Source organism: Pseudoliparis swirei, chromosome 4 (genome assembly GCF_029220125.1).
Source record: "Pseudoliparis swirei isolate HS2019 ecotype Mariana Trench chromosome 4, NWPU_hadal_v1, whole genome shotgun sequence".
In the NCBI taxonomy this organism is placed as follows: Eukaryota; Metazoa; Chordata; class Actinopteri; order Perciformes; family Liparidae; genus Pseudoliparis; species Pseudoliparis swirei.
This window is the reverse complement of record NC_079391.1, coordinates 21,217,331-21,240,495: the sequence shown is the minus strand read 5'-3', so window position 1 is coordinate 21,240,495 and position 23,165 is coordinate 21,217,331. Positions and strand designations below refer to the sequence as shown.

The window sequence follows — 23,165 nt, the reverse complement described above, 5'->3', positions numbered from 1 at the left end:
GTTTGACACTGTTTCCGTTTTTAAAACAATCATTTCTCCGCGAAAATAAGGAGCAGAAATCAGTTTAACTCGTGGATGAATCAGTCGGGTTTCCTCCTGCTCCTCCTTCCTCCCGTCTCCCCCTCTGATACACAGAGGAACGGAGGGGCGACGTGTCGGGTGACACGGCGCGGAAAGAACGCGACACACGAAACCTTCAACGTGATTGGTCAAACCAATGAACACCAAGTAAATCACAAAGGACCTCCCACCTCACAGGTTAGGCTCATTTAGCAGCCTGTCAGTCAGAGAACCAGAGGACACGGCGCGAGGACAATGAGGCTCATTTCAGAGCTGAGATTGTTCTGGAATGTTTGATGTATAACACGTGGGGGTGTGTCACATGCAAAAGACTTTAAACGGTGAATTTAATTTATTTTGTAAAATGTATAAAATGAGCCCAGCCTCCAGAGGGTTAACGTGACATATGTGAATGTCAGTCAGTTACCAAGGCCACTGGTTCTGCTGTTCAGTGTTAAAGATGACAGGACCAATGGGGTCTCAATATATTTCTTTTTTTTTACTAATCTGATGTTTCACTGAAGAAACAATTTATCATCCACGATATTAAATACCTCGCTGGCACTGTATATGTAGGAGCCTCTTTGAAAACACAGCTCTGTGTGAAGTTTTGTCTTTAAAAAGAAGGGAAACACTTTTAACCCTTGTGTTGCCTTCGGGTCATTTTGACCCGATTAAATATTTAACCCTCCCCCGCCTTTGGGTCATTTTGACCCGATTCAATGTTTCACCCTCCTGTTACCTTTATATTTACTAACATATTTTACCCTTTGGGTTCAATTTGACGCCAGCAATTAAAACCTCCAGAAAATTATTAGAATTAATATTGTTTTCCAAGTTTAAGTGTGAGGCACTTTATGTTTGTTTGTTGACTACCGAAAGAACACCGACATTAAACATTGAATGGGGTCAAATTAACCCGAAGGCGGCAGGAGGGTGTAATATTGATTCGGGTCAAAATGACCCGAAGGCAACACAAGGGTTAAACGGTGAATTTAATTTTTTTTGTAAAATGTATAAAATGTCCTCAGCCTCCAGAGGGTTAACGTGACATATTTGAATGTCAGTCAGTTACCAAGGCCACTGGTTCTGCTGTGTTCAATGTTAAAGATGACAGGACCAATGGGGTCTCAATATATTTTTTTTTACTAATCTGATGTTTCACTGAAGAAACAATTTATCATCCACGATATTAAATACCTTGCTGGCACTTTATAGGTAGGAGCCTCTTTGAAAACACAGCTCTGTGTGAAGTTTTGTCTTTAAAAAGAATGAACTTTTAACTTTTAACTTTTAATTGCGATTAATCGCGATTAATTAATCGCAATTTCAAAATGTGCAATTAATTAGTTAATTTTTTTTAATCGATTGACAGCCCTAAAAAAAAGACAACAATCCAGCAACAGACAAGGGAAAGAGTGGCACAATATATAGGGGGGGAAACAGGTGTACGACATGGAAACAGGTGTATGACATGAGACATTAACGAGACTAGAGTGGCTGAGAGCAGGTGCAGGGAATGAAACAATCAAGGAGACAGGAGACAGAGTAGACATCCGGCGTTTCTCAATTCAAAGTACACTGAGTACAGACTTGTGTTCTTTTGGAGTCTGGACTTGGGAGTCTGGTCTTGGGAGTCCAGACTCTGGAGGACGGGAGGACGGTCTTTCTGCGATTGGAACAGCAGCTGACTTGATGATGTCACCACATCAGCTGTTCTTGCTCCTGAGTTTACTCTAATTATTCTCTCTAAATTATTTTTTATAGTCAAAAAAAAGATGACAACCCTGCTTTTTTCATTATTCTTTAAATATAATTATTATATTTTGAATTATGTATGTGGATATATATATGTGTGTATATATATATATTTATATACACACAATTAAAAATAAAATAATCATACACATATAATTGTATTCATATTGTGTACAAAATAAAAACATTTATTTATATTGTTTATACATATTTAGATTATATATATAAATATGTATAATAAATATGTTATATACAAACATATATATTTATTTATATATATATATATATATATATATTTGTATGTATATATAGTTATATTTCACATGTAATTGCAAACAATTCGGTCAAAAGTAAAACGACACCATGAGTTCAACGTTAAAATGTAATTAAAATATTAAGTTATGAATCTTAACCATCAGTCAAACTGACATAACGTTATCTGTGAATAAATAATAAACTCTTTGTGCTCGTTGGATCCTCAAAACCGAATTGTATCTCATGTTAAACCGCTACGGAGACATCAGAGCCAGCGGAGCATTTAAAAAAGTCCTGCCGAGATCAGGCTGCTCTCGGTGGCCACACAGCGCGCTGACCGCCCGGCGCTCCGGAGCTCACTGGTCCCGCGAGCAGAACCTCAAATCTACGGCGCAGATCTTTATTAGGCTGAATCATAACAAACCGACCACAGATTTGATTTTTAAACTACTAACTTCGTGCCTGAAAACATCGTAAAATTACATTCTGTGACTCAACAACAGTAGTATTTATAAAAAGCAGTGGTGGGCCGTCAGGGCCAGCAAGGCCTTCTCTGCTGGCCTAAACATCATCAGAATATATATTTTCCCACAAGTATTCAATTATTTCCCAGAGTAAGAGTTATTCTCTTAATTTCATAGCGTTCCTCTTGGTTGCACTGCTTCCAGCCCCAGGTTGAGATTTGGAGGGCTGGTCTTTATGTTAGATCTTTTATCCAATCATATTCAGCCATCATGTGTTGCCAGGGGGCTTAAATCTGCCCTTAGGCCTGCAGAATCAACATTGCGGGCGCTGGTAGCTTAAAGTGAATGGGAATGAAAATTTCGTGTCAACCAATCAGCTTTAGAGTTGGCTCCTGAAGGCCAGCTAGCAGGCCCCGGAACCGGCACAGGAGCGGAGTGCGTGCACGTCTTTTGATTGGATTACCAATATTGAGAGGCGGGACCTATTGGCAGGTAAATGCAGAACCTAAGAAATAGGAAACTGAATTTGATAAACGAATTAATTCGCGTACTACTAAGCTGATTTTTCAATCCACAATGGCGGAAGGAGGAGAAGATATCGATTTGGTCGAGGATATAATTATAACGCCATTCTCAAGAGTCAAGACGAACTTTAAGACCGACGCCGACGCTAAAAGCCCGTCACAGGCGGGGAAGGGGTTCGTTCGCCACTTTCAAAGTTCCAACTACGAGCGCTACCAATGACTCACAGGCTCCGAGAAGCTCTGCACACCGGACTGCTGGGAATGCCTATTATTTGCAAGTGATCGATTTGGTGTTGGGAGCCACACTGGCTTTGCAAACTTGAGTTGTCTAACCGAGGCAGCAACGAGACACCAAAGTACGGCTCGGCACTTACAAGCATCGGTGCTTTGAAAACTTTTGGGGACACCCGAGCGGATCTACAGATCAACGAACAAGCGCGCAGGGCAACCGATCTGCACAATGAAAAGGTGAAGAACAAGAGGGAAATATTGAAAAGACTCATTAATTGTGTCATGTGTTTGGGTAAACAGGAACTTTCATCTTCATCATCACGGTGAAACTGCTGTGGGTGACAATGCGCTGTTTAGTGAACACACTGTAAAAAAAAGTCTGACTTAAAGCTTAAAGTTTGTGGACCAGAAATGGATAGAAGAAGAATATTAATATAACTCTGTTGCACTCGATTATGTTCTTGCCTATTAGTTGAACTGTACTGTATTGCACTCTTCCCCTGCAATTCTCTGAATAAAAATGTCAATTTCAAGGTGACGCAACGCCTGGTTATACTGAGTCTCTGTCTAACTGTATCGTGTCTAGAGCCATGGCATCATAATGATGGTAATAAGAGGTGGATTAATTCGGGTGGGACTGTGTAGGACCTCACTGAAGGCCCAGGCCCCAGGCCCACGGCACGCCACTGATAAAAAGTCAATTGTCAGTAGTTTATTTTCTCCTCCGCTACTGTTTCCAGTTGCTGGTGAAATGCATTCTGGGATATCGGCTGGCCAGAGTACGCACAAATCTCCTCTGATGCATCCTCCGGAAAGTGGGAGGATCAAGTCACATCCGGGCATTTTGACCGTGCTTTGCGAGAAGCGAACTTTGAATTGGAACATGTACTCGGGCTGCGACTGATGACGTTTCACGAGTCACGAGGACACAAGTAGAGGAAAGTACAAGAACGCATATTGAGAAACGCCGATAGAGTAGACATAGAGTAGACACAGAGTAGACACAGAGTAGACTCAGAATACACGGAACAGAGTCTTAGAGATATTCATGATTCCGTACAAAGCCAAGAGGTCTGATAGATAACCTGGGGCCCCGAGAGGCCTCCTCCCAGGTTATCTATCAGACCTCTTGTTGCCCTATTTTACCTCCCGCACCGTGAGGTCTTCCAATGTTTTGTCCAGAATCTTCCAAAAAAAGTGATTCCACCCTTGGCAGTCAGGGCTCTGAGACTCTGGAATGACAAGGACATGAAGACTCGTCCTTTAAATCACTTTGAAAAACAATCTTTTTTTCTAATTGTACTTAAGTATGTTATTTTGCTAGAAGTCCATTACATTACATTTCATGTCATTTAGCTGACGCTTTCATCCAAAGCGACTTACAGTCCTGTTACAATCATACACCGTAGACACAGCTACAGGGAGCAATTCAGGGTTAAGTGTCTTGCTCAAGGACACATCGACTAGGGCCTCCAACCCCCTAATTGAAAGACGGACCTGCTACCCACTGACCCATAGTCGCCCGTCCACTATCCTTTGTCTTAATATGTGTATTAGTTATTAACTTTTAGTTAAATATGTTCTGCTTTGGTTTCAAGGCCCTTCGTACGAGTGTGAGTAAAGCTAAGCTAAGGAAAGTCTTAGTTTCAGGGGAATACACCCTAATGAAGACGCACTGTAGTTGTGAAAACTATATTGCATGTCTGCTAACAGATCCCCCTAAATCCTTCACACAGCTTCTTTAATTGTTACATTGCCATGAGGAGAAATCACATGCTGAGTGGTCATATCCGAATAGGCCTGTTCTATCCCTACAGCGTGGTGCTGATGAGCTGGGTGATAAAGCAGCTGCTGCCTGTGTGTCTGACTCGGTTGCAACGTGACCACAGATAAGAAGTGGAATTGAAAGGAACGTTCAGACATTTTGGGAAATATGCTTGTTTGTCTTTTGCGATTCAGATGAGAAGATAAGGAACCGTTTCATCTCCAGAATGTGTTTGGCTTAGCTACGCTGAGCAGAGACGGTGGAATTAAAGGGAGCATTGTGTCAACAGGGAAAAGGAGACCTCCGGTTGGGCAATATAACAATATTCTGTAAGTCATGAAACACGAGCGGTTTGTCGATCACCACCACCTTTCTCCATGTCAGGAGGAACAGTACGTTGATTTGTGAGGTATTCAATTCCCCACGTAAAAAATTACCTTTGGAAAGATTCTGTAAGTCAATTTCATGTTGAAATCGATTTGAAATACTAATATTTTCAAATTCCAATTTAATTTTCTCTCATGGGATACAGTGAAAACCACTGATTTGTGATGTTTGGTCCAACTGTATCTTATTTCAGGGTGTTCAGTTGCAATATTTGTTGCAACAGTTTAAAAAAGAAGTCTCATTGTATAGAAGTCCATGAGAACATAACTCTACTTCTCTCTGCATTTATTCCCTCAGTAAACATTGTAAACATGAGTTTATGGTCCAAAATCTCTAGTTTTCAAGTTATTAAATGATGGTCCATTAAGATTCAAATAGACCATAAAGCAGGGTCTACTTTACGGCTCTGCGTCTCTATGTCACTCTTCTGGGGGATTGGGATAAAATAATATAATCGTGTGGCTCTTTCAGACTTTTTGAATGTTATCGGGCCAAATTGGTAAAGTTCTGATTGTGAACCATGTTACAGCTGCAACAGAAGCAACGTTGACTTCAATCTATCAGCTGACCGTCTAGTGTTTGTGTAAGTACAGCAAAACGAAACATTGTGGAACATTTTCACCCAGCCCCACGTATATATTTAAGATGGTCAACCCCTTTTATTTAACTGTAACGGACTGTAATTCACTGTGTCCCCGTCTCATGCCAATATAAATGATATAATGCTAATTGAAACAGAGAGATGGAGAGCGCGACAACTGGCTTGATGTCAAAATCAATGCAGACCTCTTTAATAATAAAATAAATGTAGTACGCGGCCTGAAGACTGGGAGAGGGCCTGACGGCATTGTGAGGCGGTCAACTTTGTCTGCAATTACAACCGATGGCCTTTGAGTTTTACTGTTGGTCCGAATTGTCAATCCGTGTCCCTGAGAACACAAAGTCACAACTGTTGCCCAAACGCCTGCAGTTTAATAATCCTGAGCACGGGAGTCACGCTGCTCGTATCGTTGAGATTACAGATGAATGTGTATGTGGGTGAGCGAGATAGAGACGGACGGATGTAGATAGAAAGAGACAGAGGGAGAGGCTGCGTGCTTCTCTTTGATCTCTACCAGTATAGAGTGTGTGTGTGTGCGTGTGTGTTCGCAGTTTGGATTTAAAACAAATTATATTTATCTACATATGAGGTGGTTGCCTTTTTCAATTCTACTCTAAGTCTGTGTGAATTCAACTTTCGTTGAGGCTGTTATGTCATTGTATCAACATGTTTGTGTGAGTGTGTGTGGTTTTGTAATTTTGGATTTAGAAAATACATTTAAAAAATTTTTTTAAAGGCTGCCATGTCATTGTAGCTGCTTGTTTGTGTGTGTGTGTGTGTGTGTGTGTGTGTGTGTTTGTCTCCGTCTTTGACAAAATCACACACTTGACAGGCGCCAGTCTCTGTAATTTCTGTTGACAGCTCAGTTGTCCGTTCTAGCGCTGGCAGATGGTGTTCAATGACCAGTGCCCTTTACTTCCTTCTCTCCTTCCTTCCTTCCCAGTATACCCTTATTTCCTTCCTCTCTTCTTAAGTCCCTTCTTATTGCTGTTATGTTATTGTATCAACATCTTTGTGTGCGTATGTATTGCTCATCCTGAGTTTTCTTCCCTTTTTTGTCTCCCCGTTAAAAGGGGATTTTTGGGGGAGCTTTTCCTGATCCGATAGAAGATGTCGGATCAGGAAAAGCTTCCCCAAAAATCCCCTTCTAATGGATTGTAAAGTCCTCCGCAAATTTGTGATTTTGGGCTATAAAAAATGAATTGAATTAAATTGAATACGGGCATGTGCCTGTCTTGCATGAGCCCCAAGGGACAAACATTGGAATTGGACTCTGGAACTTCCTGGTCTGTCATTTGACGCCAGTTGACTACAAAAATGACTCTCCGCTTATTTATAGACGGTATTGGGAAAAGGAACGTCTGTAAATAAGCCAAAGTTTTTATTTACTTTTGAGCTAAATCAACTTCCCAGTAAAAAAACACGAATAGCCCTTATTTAAATGATTTGCGTGTGTGAGTGCGTGCAGAGATAAATAGTCAATAGCATCTGTGAAGTCTGTCCGTGTCCACGTCCAGCTACACTGCTGAGGGAAGAAAACGGTTGGGGTACATTTTATAGAGAAGTAATCCTCAACAATTAGGTGTTGTACTGCGGGAATGGTTCTATTTTATGGTTCTATTTAATTTCCCTTGGATACTTTTTAATGTCTTTTTCCCATTAGGGTTTCTCTTCTATGAAGCTATATTTGTTCTTTATGCCTGTTTTGCACCTTTAGATGAGGCTGCATTAACGACGCTCTCTGTGGTTTTGGCTTTGACGGTGCACTTTACGGGTTTAATGCAGCTCTCTTTCAAACGGGTGTTTCTCTGTCTCCCTCTTTGACGACAGAAGCAATACAAAAGCAACACAGATACATTTACCGTTGTAAAATATACGATAAACTGAAATAAAACAAAGTTTTTTCATTTACAAAATAAAAAATATCTTTGATTATGTGTAGAGGTCTGTGGTGGTTAACTCTTAAGTATTCAGTGCCATCCATTTCACATCATTCCTTCTTTTTCTTTTTTCTAATCAAAGCTTTACACTGATATTCCTCCAAACACATACGGTGGAAGTCTGTACACCACAAAGTAAAGAACTTGAGACAAGATTGTGAGATCATACCGCTGTAATACAGGAAGTGTTCAGTGAACGTGAGTTTATGGTCTCAGTCGCTAGTTTAAATTCTTCTTCAATACAACATTAAGTTAAATTATTTAGTTATGGTTCATTTAAAGTAACTTAGACCATAAAGCAGAGAATGCTCCGGGGCGGGCTTACTGTGATTGGCAGGTTGCTGCCGCCACCAGAGCCGCATACGGCGTCTTTCCATCAGTCCTGCAAGGTCCAGATATAGTCACTTCTGTTGTTGCAAAAAGTCGACATGGCGCCGGGTCAATCGCCTCACTTGAGGCTTCACAACGGCGGTCCACAAACCATTGGGCTTGTTCCTTATCGACACTCTCTGTGCGCCACCAACTGCTGGCTGCGCAGTCCGGTACGACTACTTGCCTGGGAGGAGAGCGGTTTGCAGCTTCGGGAGTCCGACTTTCAGTTGGCGGCTGTGTAGCAACTCAAATTCAGCCAGAGTAAACTCCGGTGGGGCTTGTAACCTGTGCAACAGCTAGCAGCAGAACGTTGCTGATCCGACAGTCCCCCGTGATCAGGTTTCCATTGGCTGAATTTGAGTTGCTACAGAGCCGCACTCTCTCCTCCCAGCATACTGGTCTCCTGGAGGCAGGGAGGGCAGATCGAGAGCCGTTTCGAGACACCGAGATCCTACGGACTGTTTCGATGCAATTAAGCAAGGTTCTGTGGTTGTGTATTGCTGAAGTAGAAGTTTTGGACAAACAAAAATGTTGACCTGATGATGGCACGAGATGAACAGTGAGGTTCATCCCAAGGGGAACACAAAAGTGAAAGCCAAATTTGATCGTGCAATCCAACAATTCTGAGAAAAGTATTGCGGTCAGCTCAAATAAACATCCACATTATTAAGTCAGTTTCCTGTGTCTGTGTCACTGTGGGTGTCACCAATGAGATTTTTATAATTCACAAAATGTACGATGTTCGAGACCTTTCTTTGTCTCAGGAACACGTCTGGCAACTATCGTTCGCAAATTCAATACAGTTTATTTGTATAGCCCAATTTCACAAATTACAAATTTGTCTCAGTGCTTTACAATCTGTACACATAGACATCCCTGCCCCAAAACCTCACATCGGACCAGGAAAAACTCCCAAATAACCCTTCAGGGGGAAAAAAGGGAAGAAACCTTCAGGAGAGAACAGAGGAGGATCCCTCTCCAGGATGGACAGAACAATAGATGTAATGTGTACAGAAGGACAGATTTAGAGTTAAAATACATTCAATGAATATGACAGAGTGTATGAATAGTTCATAGTAGGCATATTCCACGATGGAGACCTCCACGATCCATCAGGCAGATGGCGGTGGGGAGGAGGAGTGGGCGGAGTCTCAACAGTGGGCGGAGTCTCAACAGGACAGTGGCGTAGTCGGTAGCAGGAATTCCACGACCCAGACCTCGATGATCCATCAGGCAGATATGATCTATGTCGTCTCATAGGGTCCGATGACCCCATGAGACGTGAAGTCAAAAGGACTCCGGGGAGAAAGCAGAATTAGTCACGTGTGATTGAGAGATGAAAATTCATCCCTAAGGAGAGAAAAGAGGAGATAGGTACTCAGTGCATCCTAAAACGTCCCCCAGCAGCTCTAAGCCTATAGCAGCATATCAAGGGGCTGGACCAGGTGAACCTGATTCAGCCCTAACTATAAGCTCTGTCAAATGCCCTGGACAACACATGTTCTGGAACGCTAAATATGGCTGTTGACTGAAATAAATATCAACAGAAAATATAGATAAATTATGCAACTTTAACCCAATCGGCTTTCATTCCCCCATACCATGTTCAGAGCCTTTCCAATCAACTTCTGTGTGGGGGAGGGGAAAACACCATGGACACGCCCACTTAGGACCCAGGAAGTGCATATGTCGTAGCTTGCAATGCATCTCATAAAATATAGAAATCAATTGTTTCATGTGAATCTCAATTTATTCGCTGTGTCAACACCTGAGCCCAAACTTTATATAAAATATATTTAGACTTTTCTTTCTTTTCAGTTGCATGGTTTGCATATTGGAGGCCAACACACCTGAGACAGGTATATAACACATACTGCCGAGCAACGGGTTTATGGTTTACATCTGAGTGTGTGTGTGTGTGCGTGCGTGTGCGTGTGCGTGTGTGTTTGCCAGGAGAACATCAGTACATCAGCTTCATGTGAGGCTTCTTTCCGTGCAGGTTGGAGGCCCGAGCCCAATGTTTTACATCCGCATTACAGAGCAGCACCCAATTTGTATCGACACGTCCCCCTCTGGTCGGCCGCCCCGCCTCGACATGAACATAATTGGCACTTTGCTGTCATAGTCACTTTTCTCTGTTGCTGCATGAATATAGGCTTTTATGGAGTCCTACTTAATGATATAAATACACACGTCATCTCCACCCAATCACATGTCGTCTATTGAGGCGGCCATTGCTTTGTCGCTGTGATGAAGAACCTTTTTTGGGGTCAAAACCCTCCGTTCACCGCTTTTTTATTTGAACATGAATGTATCAAAACATATTACAGAAAGATCTAAAGAAAGCTGTTTATCATGACGTGCAAGATAAGCGCGAGTGGTTTTGGCTGCGAGCGTGTGTGTTTGCAGTGTATGCATACGCTCATCTGATACGGGGCTGGAGACAGAGTGTCTTGTCTGTCTGTGGCCCAGCTATCCAGGGACGGGTTGGTGGGTGAGCCTTGGAGAGAGAGAGAGAGAGAGAGTGCGTGTGGTGTGTGTGTGTGTGTGTCTGTGTGTGTTTATCCCCACCGTTATCTGTGACAGATAGTTATGAGCAGACAGACTGACGCTTTCCCAAGTGTTAGCCTTGGGGCAGACCGGGGAGAGGCATGAGGGTGTGTGTGTGCGTGTGTGCATGTGTGTGTGTGTGTGTGAGAGAGGGAGAGAGAGAGAGAGAGAGAAAAAGGAAAAGATGAGCGTCTGAAATGCTGTTTTATCCTAAACTAAAACATTTTTCTTCCCTTGTTCTCCACATCATTGCTTCCTTTCTTTTTCTTTTTAGTTTCTCTGATTGTTTTGTCTTTCTATCTCTGTTAAATATATATATATATATATATAAATCTTCACAAGTTATTCAGCTTCACCTCCAGAATAAAATTAGTTTTTCTTTCTGAGCGGACCAATCCGATTCACTGCAAATGATGCCAACACAACACAACAAAATATAGTTTAGAGAAATCGGCTTATTTACTTGGTAGCGCAGGGTTAGACTGAAAGGTCGATAGCGCTCTCTTATCTGTAAATACAAAGCTGTCTGGCTTGGCTTAGCATAGAGACTGCAGACGGGGGAGCAGCGAGCCTGGCTCTGTCCAAAAGCAACAACATCCACCCACCAACACCTCGAGAGCTCACTCGTCAACAATTTGTTACGCTGTGCAGAAACTAAAGTGGTGGGGTTTATGATTCAAAATACTTTTTTGTTTTTGTTTTTGCCTCAAATAGATTTGATTATTGTTGGACAAAGCCAAGCTGTCCATTGACCCCGTTTCCAGTATTTATAGTCTAATAATAATGATAACATGGAGCCTAATCTTTATACAAAATACCAGGTTAAAACATAATTATATTTATACATGAAAAAAATGAAACTTGCACAGCATTTAAATGTTGATTTAGAACCTGGAATATCATCGTCATAGATGTGTAATAACCACAATGATTCGATCAAGTTAGACCAGAGTCGTCTTCATAACTCGTGAAGGGAAAGGCAGCGATGGTGAGATGTGGGAGCTGCTATCAGCTGAGTCTCCAGGTTTACAGCCCTGAGCACTCTCAGCAGCCTCAGTCAGCAGCCAACCGTTTACAACAGGTTAAAAAAAGTATATATACAGTATATATGCATATATGTCCCACAGCGCTGAAAGAGTTTGTGTTTTTGTGCCTCCAAGCCGGCGACAGCTGTGGTCGGAGGCACAATGTTAGCAGGTAGGCCGCACTCTCAGGAGGGAATCTGGCAGCCGGGAGGGAATTTCTACAAATTTGGCACAAACGTTCAAGGATGAACTGATGAGGATTTTCAAGGATGAACTGATTTATGTTGCCTTTAATAAGGCCTGCTACTTATCTAAAGGAAATGGTCTGTGCCTCGCTAATCTTTCAGGGCCCCATGTATATATATATATATATATATATATACTTGTTTGTGTTGAACCTCCAAATCTCTATAGAAATGTCATGATTTTGTTCACAAATATTCATGGTCCCCACTTCCACGCAAGGATGGAGGATAACCACGTGTATATTGAGCGCCTACACACACACACACACACACACACGCACACGCACACGCACAGATGCCATTTGTGACAAGCCTCACCTGAGATTAACTTCTGCTTTGTCCCCCAAGTGAACTGCATGCTCCACCGATTTCTGGTGGATACGACGAGCCAGCCACGCTCTCATTGACCGGTCCGCTTCACATGTCCTTAACTGGGAACACAATCCACTCCCGATAGAGATGCCCGATTGATTTTACAGATCAATTTCTCTTGTGTTTATGTTTTCTGTCTTTGTGCGTGTGTGTCCAGGCATTCGGCCGGGATGTTTGATGATGTTTGATGATGTATCTGCCGGCTGTGCTGTTCTGAAATCTGACCAATAGATGCAAATCGATGAAGATTGAGGTCTAATATTAGGTTCAGCTTAAGTGTGTGTGTGTGTGTGTGTGTGTGTATGTGTGTGTATGTATGCATGTGTGTTCTCTGAGGATACATTGGAATTGATGATTGCCGTGTAGAAATACTGGCCCCACCTGTGCACATCAATTGTATTTTGATAGGAAGGCTGGAGTTTTCACACTGTGCGTGACCAAAGTTCTATATAATAAATTATTGAAGAATAATGAACTAATGAATGAAAACCACCAGGTGTACGTGGCTCCTGCACACGTCCGCATGTCTCCGGGCCCTGAAGTTTACAGGCAGACGTGGTTCGCCCTTTTTCTCTGAGCCAACGAATGAGAAAGAAAAATGGAAGAAGAAGAAGACGAAGAAGAAGAGGAGCAGCTGATTTTATGAGTCACTTCTCTGCAAGCGAGAGGCTGGAGAGACAGGTGGCTGTATGTGTGTGGCACTGTTAGTAATCATATTCGATGTGTTTCTGTGTGTGTGTGTGTGTGTGTGTGTGTGTGTGTGTGTGTGTGACGTACAGGGATACTGTGCAGATGTGATCTCTGGTGTTCAACAGTGTCAACCTGAGAGTGGAAACACTCAGGAGATGATAAAGGTCACAACACCTAGACCATCAGAAGCATGCACACACACACACACACACACACACACACACAAACAAACATGTTTATTTGTTGGAATTTGACATAACTGCAGGTTGGACTCATCCACATCCATCAAGGCTCAGCTCTGTGTTTATACTGTCGCTGGCGGGGAGGCACTATTTTTTCACGTTGTCCGTCCCATTCTGATGAAAGCGATATCCCAGTAACACCTGGAGGCAATTTACAAATTTATTTGGGCACAAACGTCCTCTCAGACTTAAGGATGACGTCATTACATTTTTGTTGTTGAAGGTCACTGTGACATTGGGGTGCCGCGTTTTTTTGTGCCATAACTCCAGAATGTATATCTTTGTGTGTGTGTGTGAGTGTGCATGTGGGCGGGGGGCAATAGATCCTCTCCCTCTGAAGCAGACTGGCCCTTTCAGAGCGTAGCATCGGCCAGGGATCGCCAACAATCCGGCTGTGCTTCTTGGACTCAGTTCTTTCAGAGCTTCTTTCATTTTTTACGGCTGGGTTCGTGAAGTCACGGCTCGACATCTAATAGTACCACCGACCCCTTCAGCATGATGCAAAAGCACTAACACATGACTCACCACTGAATCTATCAACTGCGATGGAGGCTGCCATCTCTGCAACGCTCTCCGCTCAGCGCTCACACTCGTCGCTCTGATGCTCCGCAGTTCCATCTGACGCCGATAGACGTGTTGTTGCCCTGCGCTGCAGTGAGGGGGGAACAGACTGTGAACACTGCATTAATTCAGTGGGATTGCACACACACACACACACACACACACACTTGCACTTGCACGCACGCACACACACACACACACACACAGGAAGAGTCGGCGCAGGATCAATGAGCGGGCATCAGCCAATCGATGTGGCGCCCTCGTTATGAGTTAAATCTTTCCTTGAAAAGATGTCTTTGTGTGTGTGTGTTTTCAATAATTGATCACTATTCAGCAGATAAATGACTAACCCATTAAGTGTGATTGTGCGATCGAGGCTCATTTCAAAGTAATTAAACCCACAGCCAGTGCCGTTTTCACATTGATTTGTATCTGTTGTTCCTTTCCTAGTTCTGAATTATCGTTCAGTCGTTCAGTGCCTCCTTTTATGTGAGCGAATCCGGGGCGTGGATAGAAAGTTCACTTTAGGTGTGACAAAAGAGTCTTACAGTTTATTGTCCCTTCCTCTTCCTGTGGCCCCACCACCACACACACACACACACACACACACACACACACACATTTCTATGATTATGACACATACCCACACTCGCATGCCAACAGCAGTTTTAATGCTCAACGGTCTTGGTTTGGAAGTTCAGAGCCGCCAGTGATAACATCTAATTTTCCATTCTTGCTTTCATAAAATAAAAACATTTATACAAAAAAATACATTTCAAAATAGTTAAAATGTAGAAATTAAAACAAATTCAAGATTTGAAGATTCAATGTTGTCACAGGTTCTTGCACCATAGGAGGTGAAATACCAGTTGGTATAGCTGAGCCATGAAGGGTAATGTACCACATAGGATAATAATTCAAAGGTACAATTTAAAGATTAAAAAATACATATATATACAGGACTGTCTCAGAAAATTAGAATATTGTGATAAAGTTATTTATTTTCTGTAATGCAATTAAAAAAACAAAAATGTCATGCATTCTGGATTCATTACAAATCAACTGAAATATTGCAAGCCTTTTATTCTTTTAATATTGCTGATTATGGCTTACAGCTTAAGAAAACTCTAAAATCCTATCTCATAACATTTTAATATTTCCTCAGACCAAGTAAAAAAAAAGATTTATAACAGCTGAGTGTTTGTCAAGGCTCAGGAAACCCTTGCAGGTGTTTCGAGTTAATTAGACAATTCAAGTGATTTGTTTAATACCCTACTAGTATACTTTTTCATGATATTCTAATATTTAGAGATAGGATATTTGAGTTTTCTTAAGCTGTAAGCCATAATCAGCAATAGTAAAAGAATAAAAGGCTTGCAATATTTCAGTTGATTTGTAATGAATCCAGAATGCATGACATTTTTGTTTTTTTAATTGCATTACAGAAAATAAAGAACTTCATCACAATATTCTAATTTTCTGAGACAGTCCTGTATATATATATACATAATTTAAACATTGAAATACTGAAATTGAAATCGTGTACACTGGTGATAGTTGTAAAGCTATATACACTATATAAAAAGGCTAAAGTGTAAATATGCAGAGTCCAGGGGACGTGGCGAAGGACGATGTGAGGATGGACAAGAGATACGGCCTTGTTTTGTTTCATACTTTATGTACAATTAAATTGATCACACTCTAATTATTTTTTATATTGTCAACTCTAGTCTTCCATATGTTTGTGACTCAAATGTAGTCAAACAGCCTCCACCCAGCAGCAGATGTATGCATACTGAAAGGAGGTAAAGGAAAGGACGTTCTGGGGACAAGGGCTCTAAAAGCATTCGGCCCTTCTGGTCGTGATGGTGCTTATCCAGGCTTCGTCTTCGTGGACCTTTTTATGGCCGACACTGAAGCTCATTGGTTTCGTTTCAGCGGCCTTAATGGCGTACCATCAAACCTGAGTTATGAAAGCATAGTCAGTGGATCGTTGAGTTCTGTATGGGACACATGCGCTGAAATAGGAATACTTAATGATATGAAAAGCAGTCGGTTGCTTTGAAGAGCTCTCAAAACGGTACGAAACCACGCACCCATGTGAGGAACGCCACCTTCCTCACGCTCCCCCGCTCTGTGTGGGTTTTGTGGCTCAGAGGATGTTTTTATATCAAAATCAATCAGGATTCCAATGAGTGCAGTTTCCATATCACAATTGCTGCTGTTGGAGTAAAATGATTAAGGCCTTAAGCTGTTAGAGGTCAAAGTTTAAGCCTGCGACAGGAACACCAGAGAATTGACTAAACTGTAGATTATAACATTACATCTGTGAGGCCACACCGTGACATTACACTCTTCACACTTGTTATGGTTAATAAGTTCTGCATACAGGTATCGATGCTTTTCACCGTGCACCCTTCCAAGGGTGGTTTGTTTGAGAAAGAAGAAGCACCAGTGTGCTCTTTTTGCCCATTTAAAAAAGAAAAAACAGATCGGTCTCTCTCTAAATATACAATTTGGCTTTATGGCATTTTCTGGCGGATAGCAGCAGGGGTTTAGGAAGTGCTCGGGTTCCTCTTTTAAATAAACAGTGGGAACATCCTCCCATGCGATGCAGCAGCCTGCCGCCCATATCGGGATCCAGGCCCCGGGTAAGCGGTGTACGGGAGCATATCAGGCCGCTGCACGCCGCCAAGGTAGGACGGCCTCCCTTAAAGATTAACAGGAAAAAAACAGGATTGCATTCAAATGGATACAAGATGTCCCCCCCCCCCACCCCTCCCCCCTACTCGGGGAGGACAGCAGGAGTTTGTCCTCCTCTGCCTCCTAACACTTCCTTGCCTGTCCTGCAGGTAGCACTGTTGAAGCATTTTTATCAGTATTATATCATATATATTGTTTGCAAAGAAGAGATAACAATATGTTATAAATGATACTGAGTTAATGAAATGGTTAATTTAAAACACGTTTTCTTTTCTTCTTTTTTTATCTCAAATTGATAAGAACCAACCTCCTCTGGTAAATGTTCATGTTTTTATTACCATATGGACGAATCCTGTAATCACTGACACAGATATTGATATATTGGGGATGGAAAAAACATTCGCGAGAACTCTTTATCGACACGGCCGAGTGAGCTCCTGGCTGCGAAAGGATGGAGGCAGCACGATTTATTGTATATTCGGCCTCCTTATAGCTTTTGTTTTGATCTCCACCAACTTTCTGCAAACATTTTATGAAATGATTTCTCCCCCCCACAAAATCCTTCATCCCTTGTACCTGGTGGTTCTCGATGAAACATGAATAGTCAGGCCAACCAGAGGCTGTCAGTCTTTTCAGCAACGTGCTGAAGTATTAATGCTGAACGTACTGATGGCCACAAATGGAAATGACTTATTCATAATAATATTTCATGAATGGCACACCTTGAGCACAGTGCATCCAGAGCAGAATATTTATTGAAGGTGGTGCAATTGCACAGATCCGTTCGGACAAACAGATTATTGTTGTATTTACACATTCACATGTTTGTTCCCGCCGTTGACATCTGTGTGTGTGTTTGCACGAGTGTGTGCGCTTCCATTTAGTCTGAATCCGTGTGTTTGCTTAATAGTCTTTTGTGACTAAACCACTTAGCTAAACCAACATTTCCATAATGATAAGCCTCTGCCCGTCTTTTGCCAGCCATATATGTGCTTGTGTGGGTTTGTTTGTGTGTGTGTGTTTGTGTGTGTGTGTGTGTGTGTGTGTATGTTCCTGTGTGTGTATTAATGATTCCCTTGTTAAAGTTTAATGTCTCTGTTCCGCTGTTGTCAGGGAGATTTACCACTGAGCCCGATGGGAAATGTCTGCCTCACTGCTCCGAGCCTGATGGCAACCCCCCCTCCCTCCCCCCTACATACACACACACACACACACCACACACCACACACACAATGGTTTGCACGTGTGAATCTGCATGCTCAGTATGCACAAATGGCTGCATAAGTCACATCTCCTCCTGTATATTAGCTTCTTATACGGCGAGTGTGTCAATGAAGGCGGCAAGTGTCCCGGCTCTCTCCGGGGGGGAGACGTGTCTGCTGTACTTCACACATCATCGTCTCCTCATTCCTGTGTGCGATATAAATACTATATTATATTATTCTTGTTCCCAAAATTGTATTTATTTATTTTTAATTATGTTCTTATTTTTACAATAAGGGCCGATTACACTGCTCGACACGGCATTGGCACAAAATCGCTGAAACATTTGAATTCTTGGGCACAGTCGTACAATGCACAGACTTTCTACTCGAGAGCAGACTGGTTTAAAATCTGTTTAAAGTCCAGAGCAAATGATTCTGTTTGTTTCCGGGTTGCAATGCAGAAAGGGGCTCATCGGCGGGTTCATCCGAGCTACAATAAGATACAAAGCCGAGGTGAGCAACAACGGATAGCCACAACTAATGGTTATAAAGGTGTAACTGTGTATCGTTGGCATTGTAATAAAATGCTGGAAGGGAGGGGCAAAGAGATCCAGGTGTTTGAAGCGGGAATGTTTCTCGATGGAGGCAGATAGTAAACAGCGTGGCATGCTGGGTAATCAGGCTCTGATTAAAGAACGGACTAAACCGTATACGTTTGAATTTTCTGGACACACAGCATGCTAATGGATGCTGCTTCCTGTGACATCCTTGGTAGAGCAGTACAGCTTCGTGCTATAACACACACACACACACACACACACACTCAAACGAAGAAGGGCAAACGTCAAAGCATACTGCCCGTTATGGCCGTCCCGCCCGCTTGCCCTCAGTAATGGTGTGTGCCACCCGAATGAATAATGGGCGATAATGTTGTGCTTCTCATTCTTCGATGAATAATATATACATGTATAAACATTTGTGCCCCCCCCCCCTCTCTCTCTCTCTGTACATTTCCTAGAGAGGCTGATAATGGTGATGACGGAAGACCCGTATGGTGAGGAGTGAATGAAAGAAGGACGGAGGAAAGGAAAAAGGGCAAGGACAGCAAGAGGCGAAGGAGGAGAGAAAACAAATCTATCAGAGGGGGAACGAAGAGGAACCAGGAGGAAAGGAAACGAGGAGGTTGGAGAAGATGTGAAGACCAGCATGAAAAGACGGAGTTAAGGGTAGATAGAAGCAGAAAGTGCTTGAGGGGGAGGGAAAGGAGACGGACGGAGTGAACGTACAGGAGCACAGGAGAGCGGTCCTGGGAGGAGAAAGCAAAGGGACTGGTTAAAGGGAGGGAAGAAGCATCTGGATGGTCTCCACGGCGACGGCCGGCAGGTTACCCCCTCACCCGAAGATGGCCTCCAACTTCAATGACATCGTCAAGCAGGGCTACGTACGCATGCGCAGCCGCAAGCTGGGGGTGAGTGGCCCGTCTGTGTCGTCTCCCCCCCCCCCCCCCCTCCCCCCCTCTCCAGAGCAACGAAGGTGACCGATCTGTTTCAGGAGTTTTAACAGTCCAATGCCACTCATTATGTTGTTATCATTTTAAACGGTACAAACACTCTATTGAAGTCCTTTCAGTCCCATGTTATGTTGCACAGTAAGTATAAGTTGTATGCATAATATAATGTATTATCACGAATGGAGGCCCCGTCGGTTCCTTTGTATTAAATATGTACTATATGCACGAGCAATTACATTTCCAAAAAGTTCAGAACTTCCTTCAAAGTTAAAGTTACCTCAGGGAACATTTCTTTTCTCGTTGACAAAGGACCAGCAGCAGCCTCCCTTCAGGAAACATGCCATTTTACTCCTGCCCGGCCTCACCGTTCTCTCCCACAGCCCCCGTCCTCCAGCGGGCCCAGCAGTACGTCTGCAGCGGCAGATGATGAGTAACCATTGGAAAAGTTACCCGTGGTAGATTTAAATACGTGACTCATTAAAACCATTAAGACCCTTTTCACACTTACCACGAATAGAACTCAGCAAATATATTACCCTTCGAATAAAGATGTTTGAATAGGATAATAATGTTGTATTATCGTAGGCAGTGGAATTCAACTCATGACTCGTATTACACTCAAAGAAATGACTCATTGGATGAACTCAATTAAATTGTTGGCAGGTTTTCCATCCAATAATTATATGCAACTCCAACTCAAATTTAGCACATCAGTGCAATAAAATGTAATTAAGTTAGTCCAACTCATTTGTATCAAATACATCTAAAATAAAATAACGATATTCATTGAATTAAATTAATTTGTGTTTGTCCAACTCAAAATATAAACTAACTAACTTACAAAATATGCAAACTCCACACAGAAGGAAAGCCCCGACTGGGAATTGAACCCACGGACCTCTTGCTTTGAGGCGACAGTGCGAGCCACTGCACCACCGTACAGCCCTGAAAGTGTCTTCACCTCATGCAAACAACTGATTTTAAGCTGGCGCATGCGCAAAGGGTAGTCCTCAATGAAACACATTTATTTTGAGTTGATATGCACACCATCTAACCTAAATAAATCTAATAAATGAAAGTATTCATACATTTTGTGTTACACCCATTAAATATAAATATCTATTTTTGTAATTGATTTATTTAAATGTATCAAACAATATTTAAATGTGTCACCTCGAAGAAGGGCTTGAATCGTTTTTGTGAGTGTAACCTAAATAAATCTAATAAATGAAAGTATTCATACATTTTGTGTTATACCCATTCAATATAAATATCTTCGTTTTGTAATTGATTTATTTAAATGTATCAAACAATATTTAAATGTGTCACCTCTAAGAAGGGCTTGAATCGGTTTTTTGAGTGATAGGGGAAACAAATCAATTCGAGCCAGGTTCTGTTCAGCCGTTCACTTCAAATAACCCGCTCTACTCCACTATCGGCGCTCGCACACGCCACCTGTTGGGTCTCTCCGAGGGCCGACTGATGACGCTCCAGCGTCGGTGCGGCCCTCAAGTTAACAGAGTAAACGCTTCTTGTCCTCAAGTGAAGCACACTCAAAGAAATGACTCATTGGATGAACTCAATTAAATTGTTGGCAGGTTTTCCATCCAATAATTATATGCAACTCCAACTCAAATTTAGCACATCAGTGCAATAAAATGTAATTAAGTTAGTCCAACTCATTTGTATCAAATACATCTAAAATAAAATAACGATATTCATTAAATTAAATTAATTTGTGTTTGTCCAACTCAAAATATAAACTAACTAACTTACAAAATATGCAAAATCCACACAGGAATTGAACCCACGGACCTCTGGCTTTGAGGCAACAGTGCTAGCCACTACACCACCGTACAGCCCTGAAAGTGTCTTCACCTCATGCAAACAACTGATTTTCAGCTGGCGCATGCGCAAAGGGTAGTCCTCAATGAAACACATTTATTTTGAGTTGATATGCACACCATCTAACCTAAATAAATCTAATAAATGAAAGTATTCATACATTTTGTGTTACACCCATTCAATATAAATATCTTCGTTTTGTAATTGATTTATTTAAATGTATCAAACAATATTTAAATGTGTCACCTCTAAGAAGGGCTTGAATCGTTTTTTTGAGTGCAGCTCAGCTACTGGCTTATTTAGAGACATGAATGTGGCCGGAGTGTACGTGTGTTTTTTCTTGCTATTACTGGCAGAGCCCAACACCTTATCACTGGAAGGTGAAGTAAGTGTGTGTGTGTGTGTGTGTGTGTGTGTGTGTGTGTGTGTGTGTGTGTGTGTGTGTGTGTGTGTGTGTGTGTGTGTGTGTGTGTGTGTGTGTGTGTGTGTGTGTGTGTGTGTGTGTGTGTGTGTGTGTGTGTGATGTTTTGAGAGATTGGGATTGGATTGTGAGGCGTGGGTGCACAAATCAGGACGACAAGCAGTGGTTTCCAACTCAAAATTATGTGAGAGAGAGAGAGAGAGTATTTTACAGGGCTGGATTGGACAAATGCAACTTGGTGCAGTCATCCATGTTCCTCTGGGGATAAATTGTAATAACTTTGGCGTTCCCCTGTCATCCTTATGTGGCGCCATCTTAAAGTCAATATTTTAATTGGTCCACCACTTTTAGTTATGAATCCATAAACCCCGACTAATGAGTACGAGGAGCATTAGGAGCAGTGGGCCGCTGTGAAGCGCAGAGGAGCAACTGCGCTTCAGCGTCTCGCTCATGATACTTTGACATGCGGTCAAGAGGAGTCGAGGGACTGAACTGCCGTCCCTTTAAACGATTAAAGCTCCGATTCAGTTCACACAACCATCCGGGGGGAAACTGTTGTTTCTAATTCGACTTATTGTGAATTCCTCCACTCTCTAACCCTTATCTCCTAAAGTCTGAATGGGATGAAACACAAAAGGAAATGTCACCTCCTTTGTTTGAGGCGACAATGCAGAACATCGACCCGATCCTTCAGAAAGGATCGGGTCGATGGCAGTTCTTGTTGATCCGATGTGAGGTCCTGGGACAGAGATGTCGTTATCCAGCTCTGGGACACTACAGCTCTGTCCCCGGACCGGGCTTTGGATCACCCGGGTCCGACAATGATTTTTTCCGGTCGTCCATAAATAATCTGGACTGCTTTTGCTTATTTGCCCATTTTCATCTGGCTCCTCAGTGAGTACGTGTCATTGTTGGATGAGTTTCAGGAGTTCTGAAAATGTGCCGCAACATATGAGCAGGAAAACGGTGTTGATCGACCCAGACAGCGTAATTCTTTTACATTTAAAAACAAGAAAAAAATTATTAACTCATATTATTTGCTGTACAGTTGAGCTTGGAGCGGATTGAACTGGACTTGTGTAAATTTTACATTTTACAGTTTCTCATTTTCGCATTTTGGTTTGAAAACTAAGACCAACACTTTTCGTCCTTCTTTTTCTTTCAGTCCCCCATCCCCCTTTCTCACTCAGACACTGTCATTTAATTGGTCTGTGTCTTCTTTTTCTCTCTCTGTGGTGTTTCTGCCCAGAGCTCGGATTCTTCACATCTCATTCTTCCTTTTCTGCCTCATTATCCTTCCTCCACATTCTCTCTGTCATCTTTGTATCTCTCTCTCTCTCTCTCTCTTTTGCCCTTTTTCATTTGCTCTCTTACTCCATCTTCCTCCTGTGCCATTGTGTCAGCAGTCAGTCCATACGTTGTGATGTGTGGGGTGAATC

At 42.3% G+C, this 23,165-nt stretch overlaps 1 protein-coding gene and 1 pseudogene across 2 annotated transcripts in view; both read left to right on the top strand.

The window, feature by feature from the left end:
• The window catches only part of LOC130192427 (serine/threonine-protein phosphatase with EF-hands 1-like), a 991,358-nt pseudogene that overhangs the window by 902,836 nt on the left and 65,357 nt on the right, over nucleotides 1–23,165 (top strand).
• Nucleotides 1–23,165, top strand: part of dok4 (docking protein 4) — a 127,474-nt gene that overhangs the window by 83,785 nt on the left and 20,524 nt on the right. For both annotated transcript variants that reach the window (XM_056412434.1, XM_056412433.1), the window contains one exon: nucleotides 18,969–19,418. In XM_056412434.1, coding sequence (XP_056268409.1) covers nucleotides 19,308–19,418 — 111 coding nt within the window. In that variant the 5' untranslated portion in view covers nucleotides 18,969–19,307. The remainder of the gene's footprint in view (nucleotides 1–18,968; nucleotides 19,419–23,165) is intronic.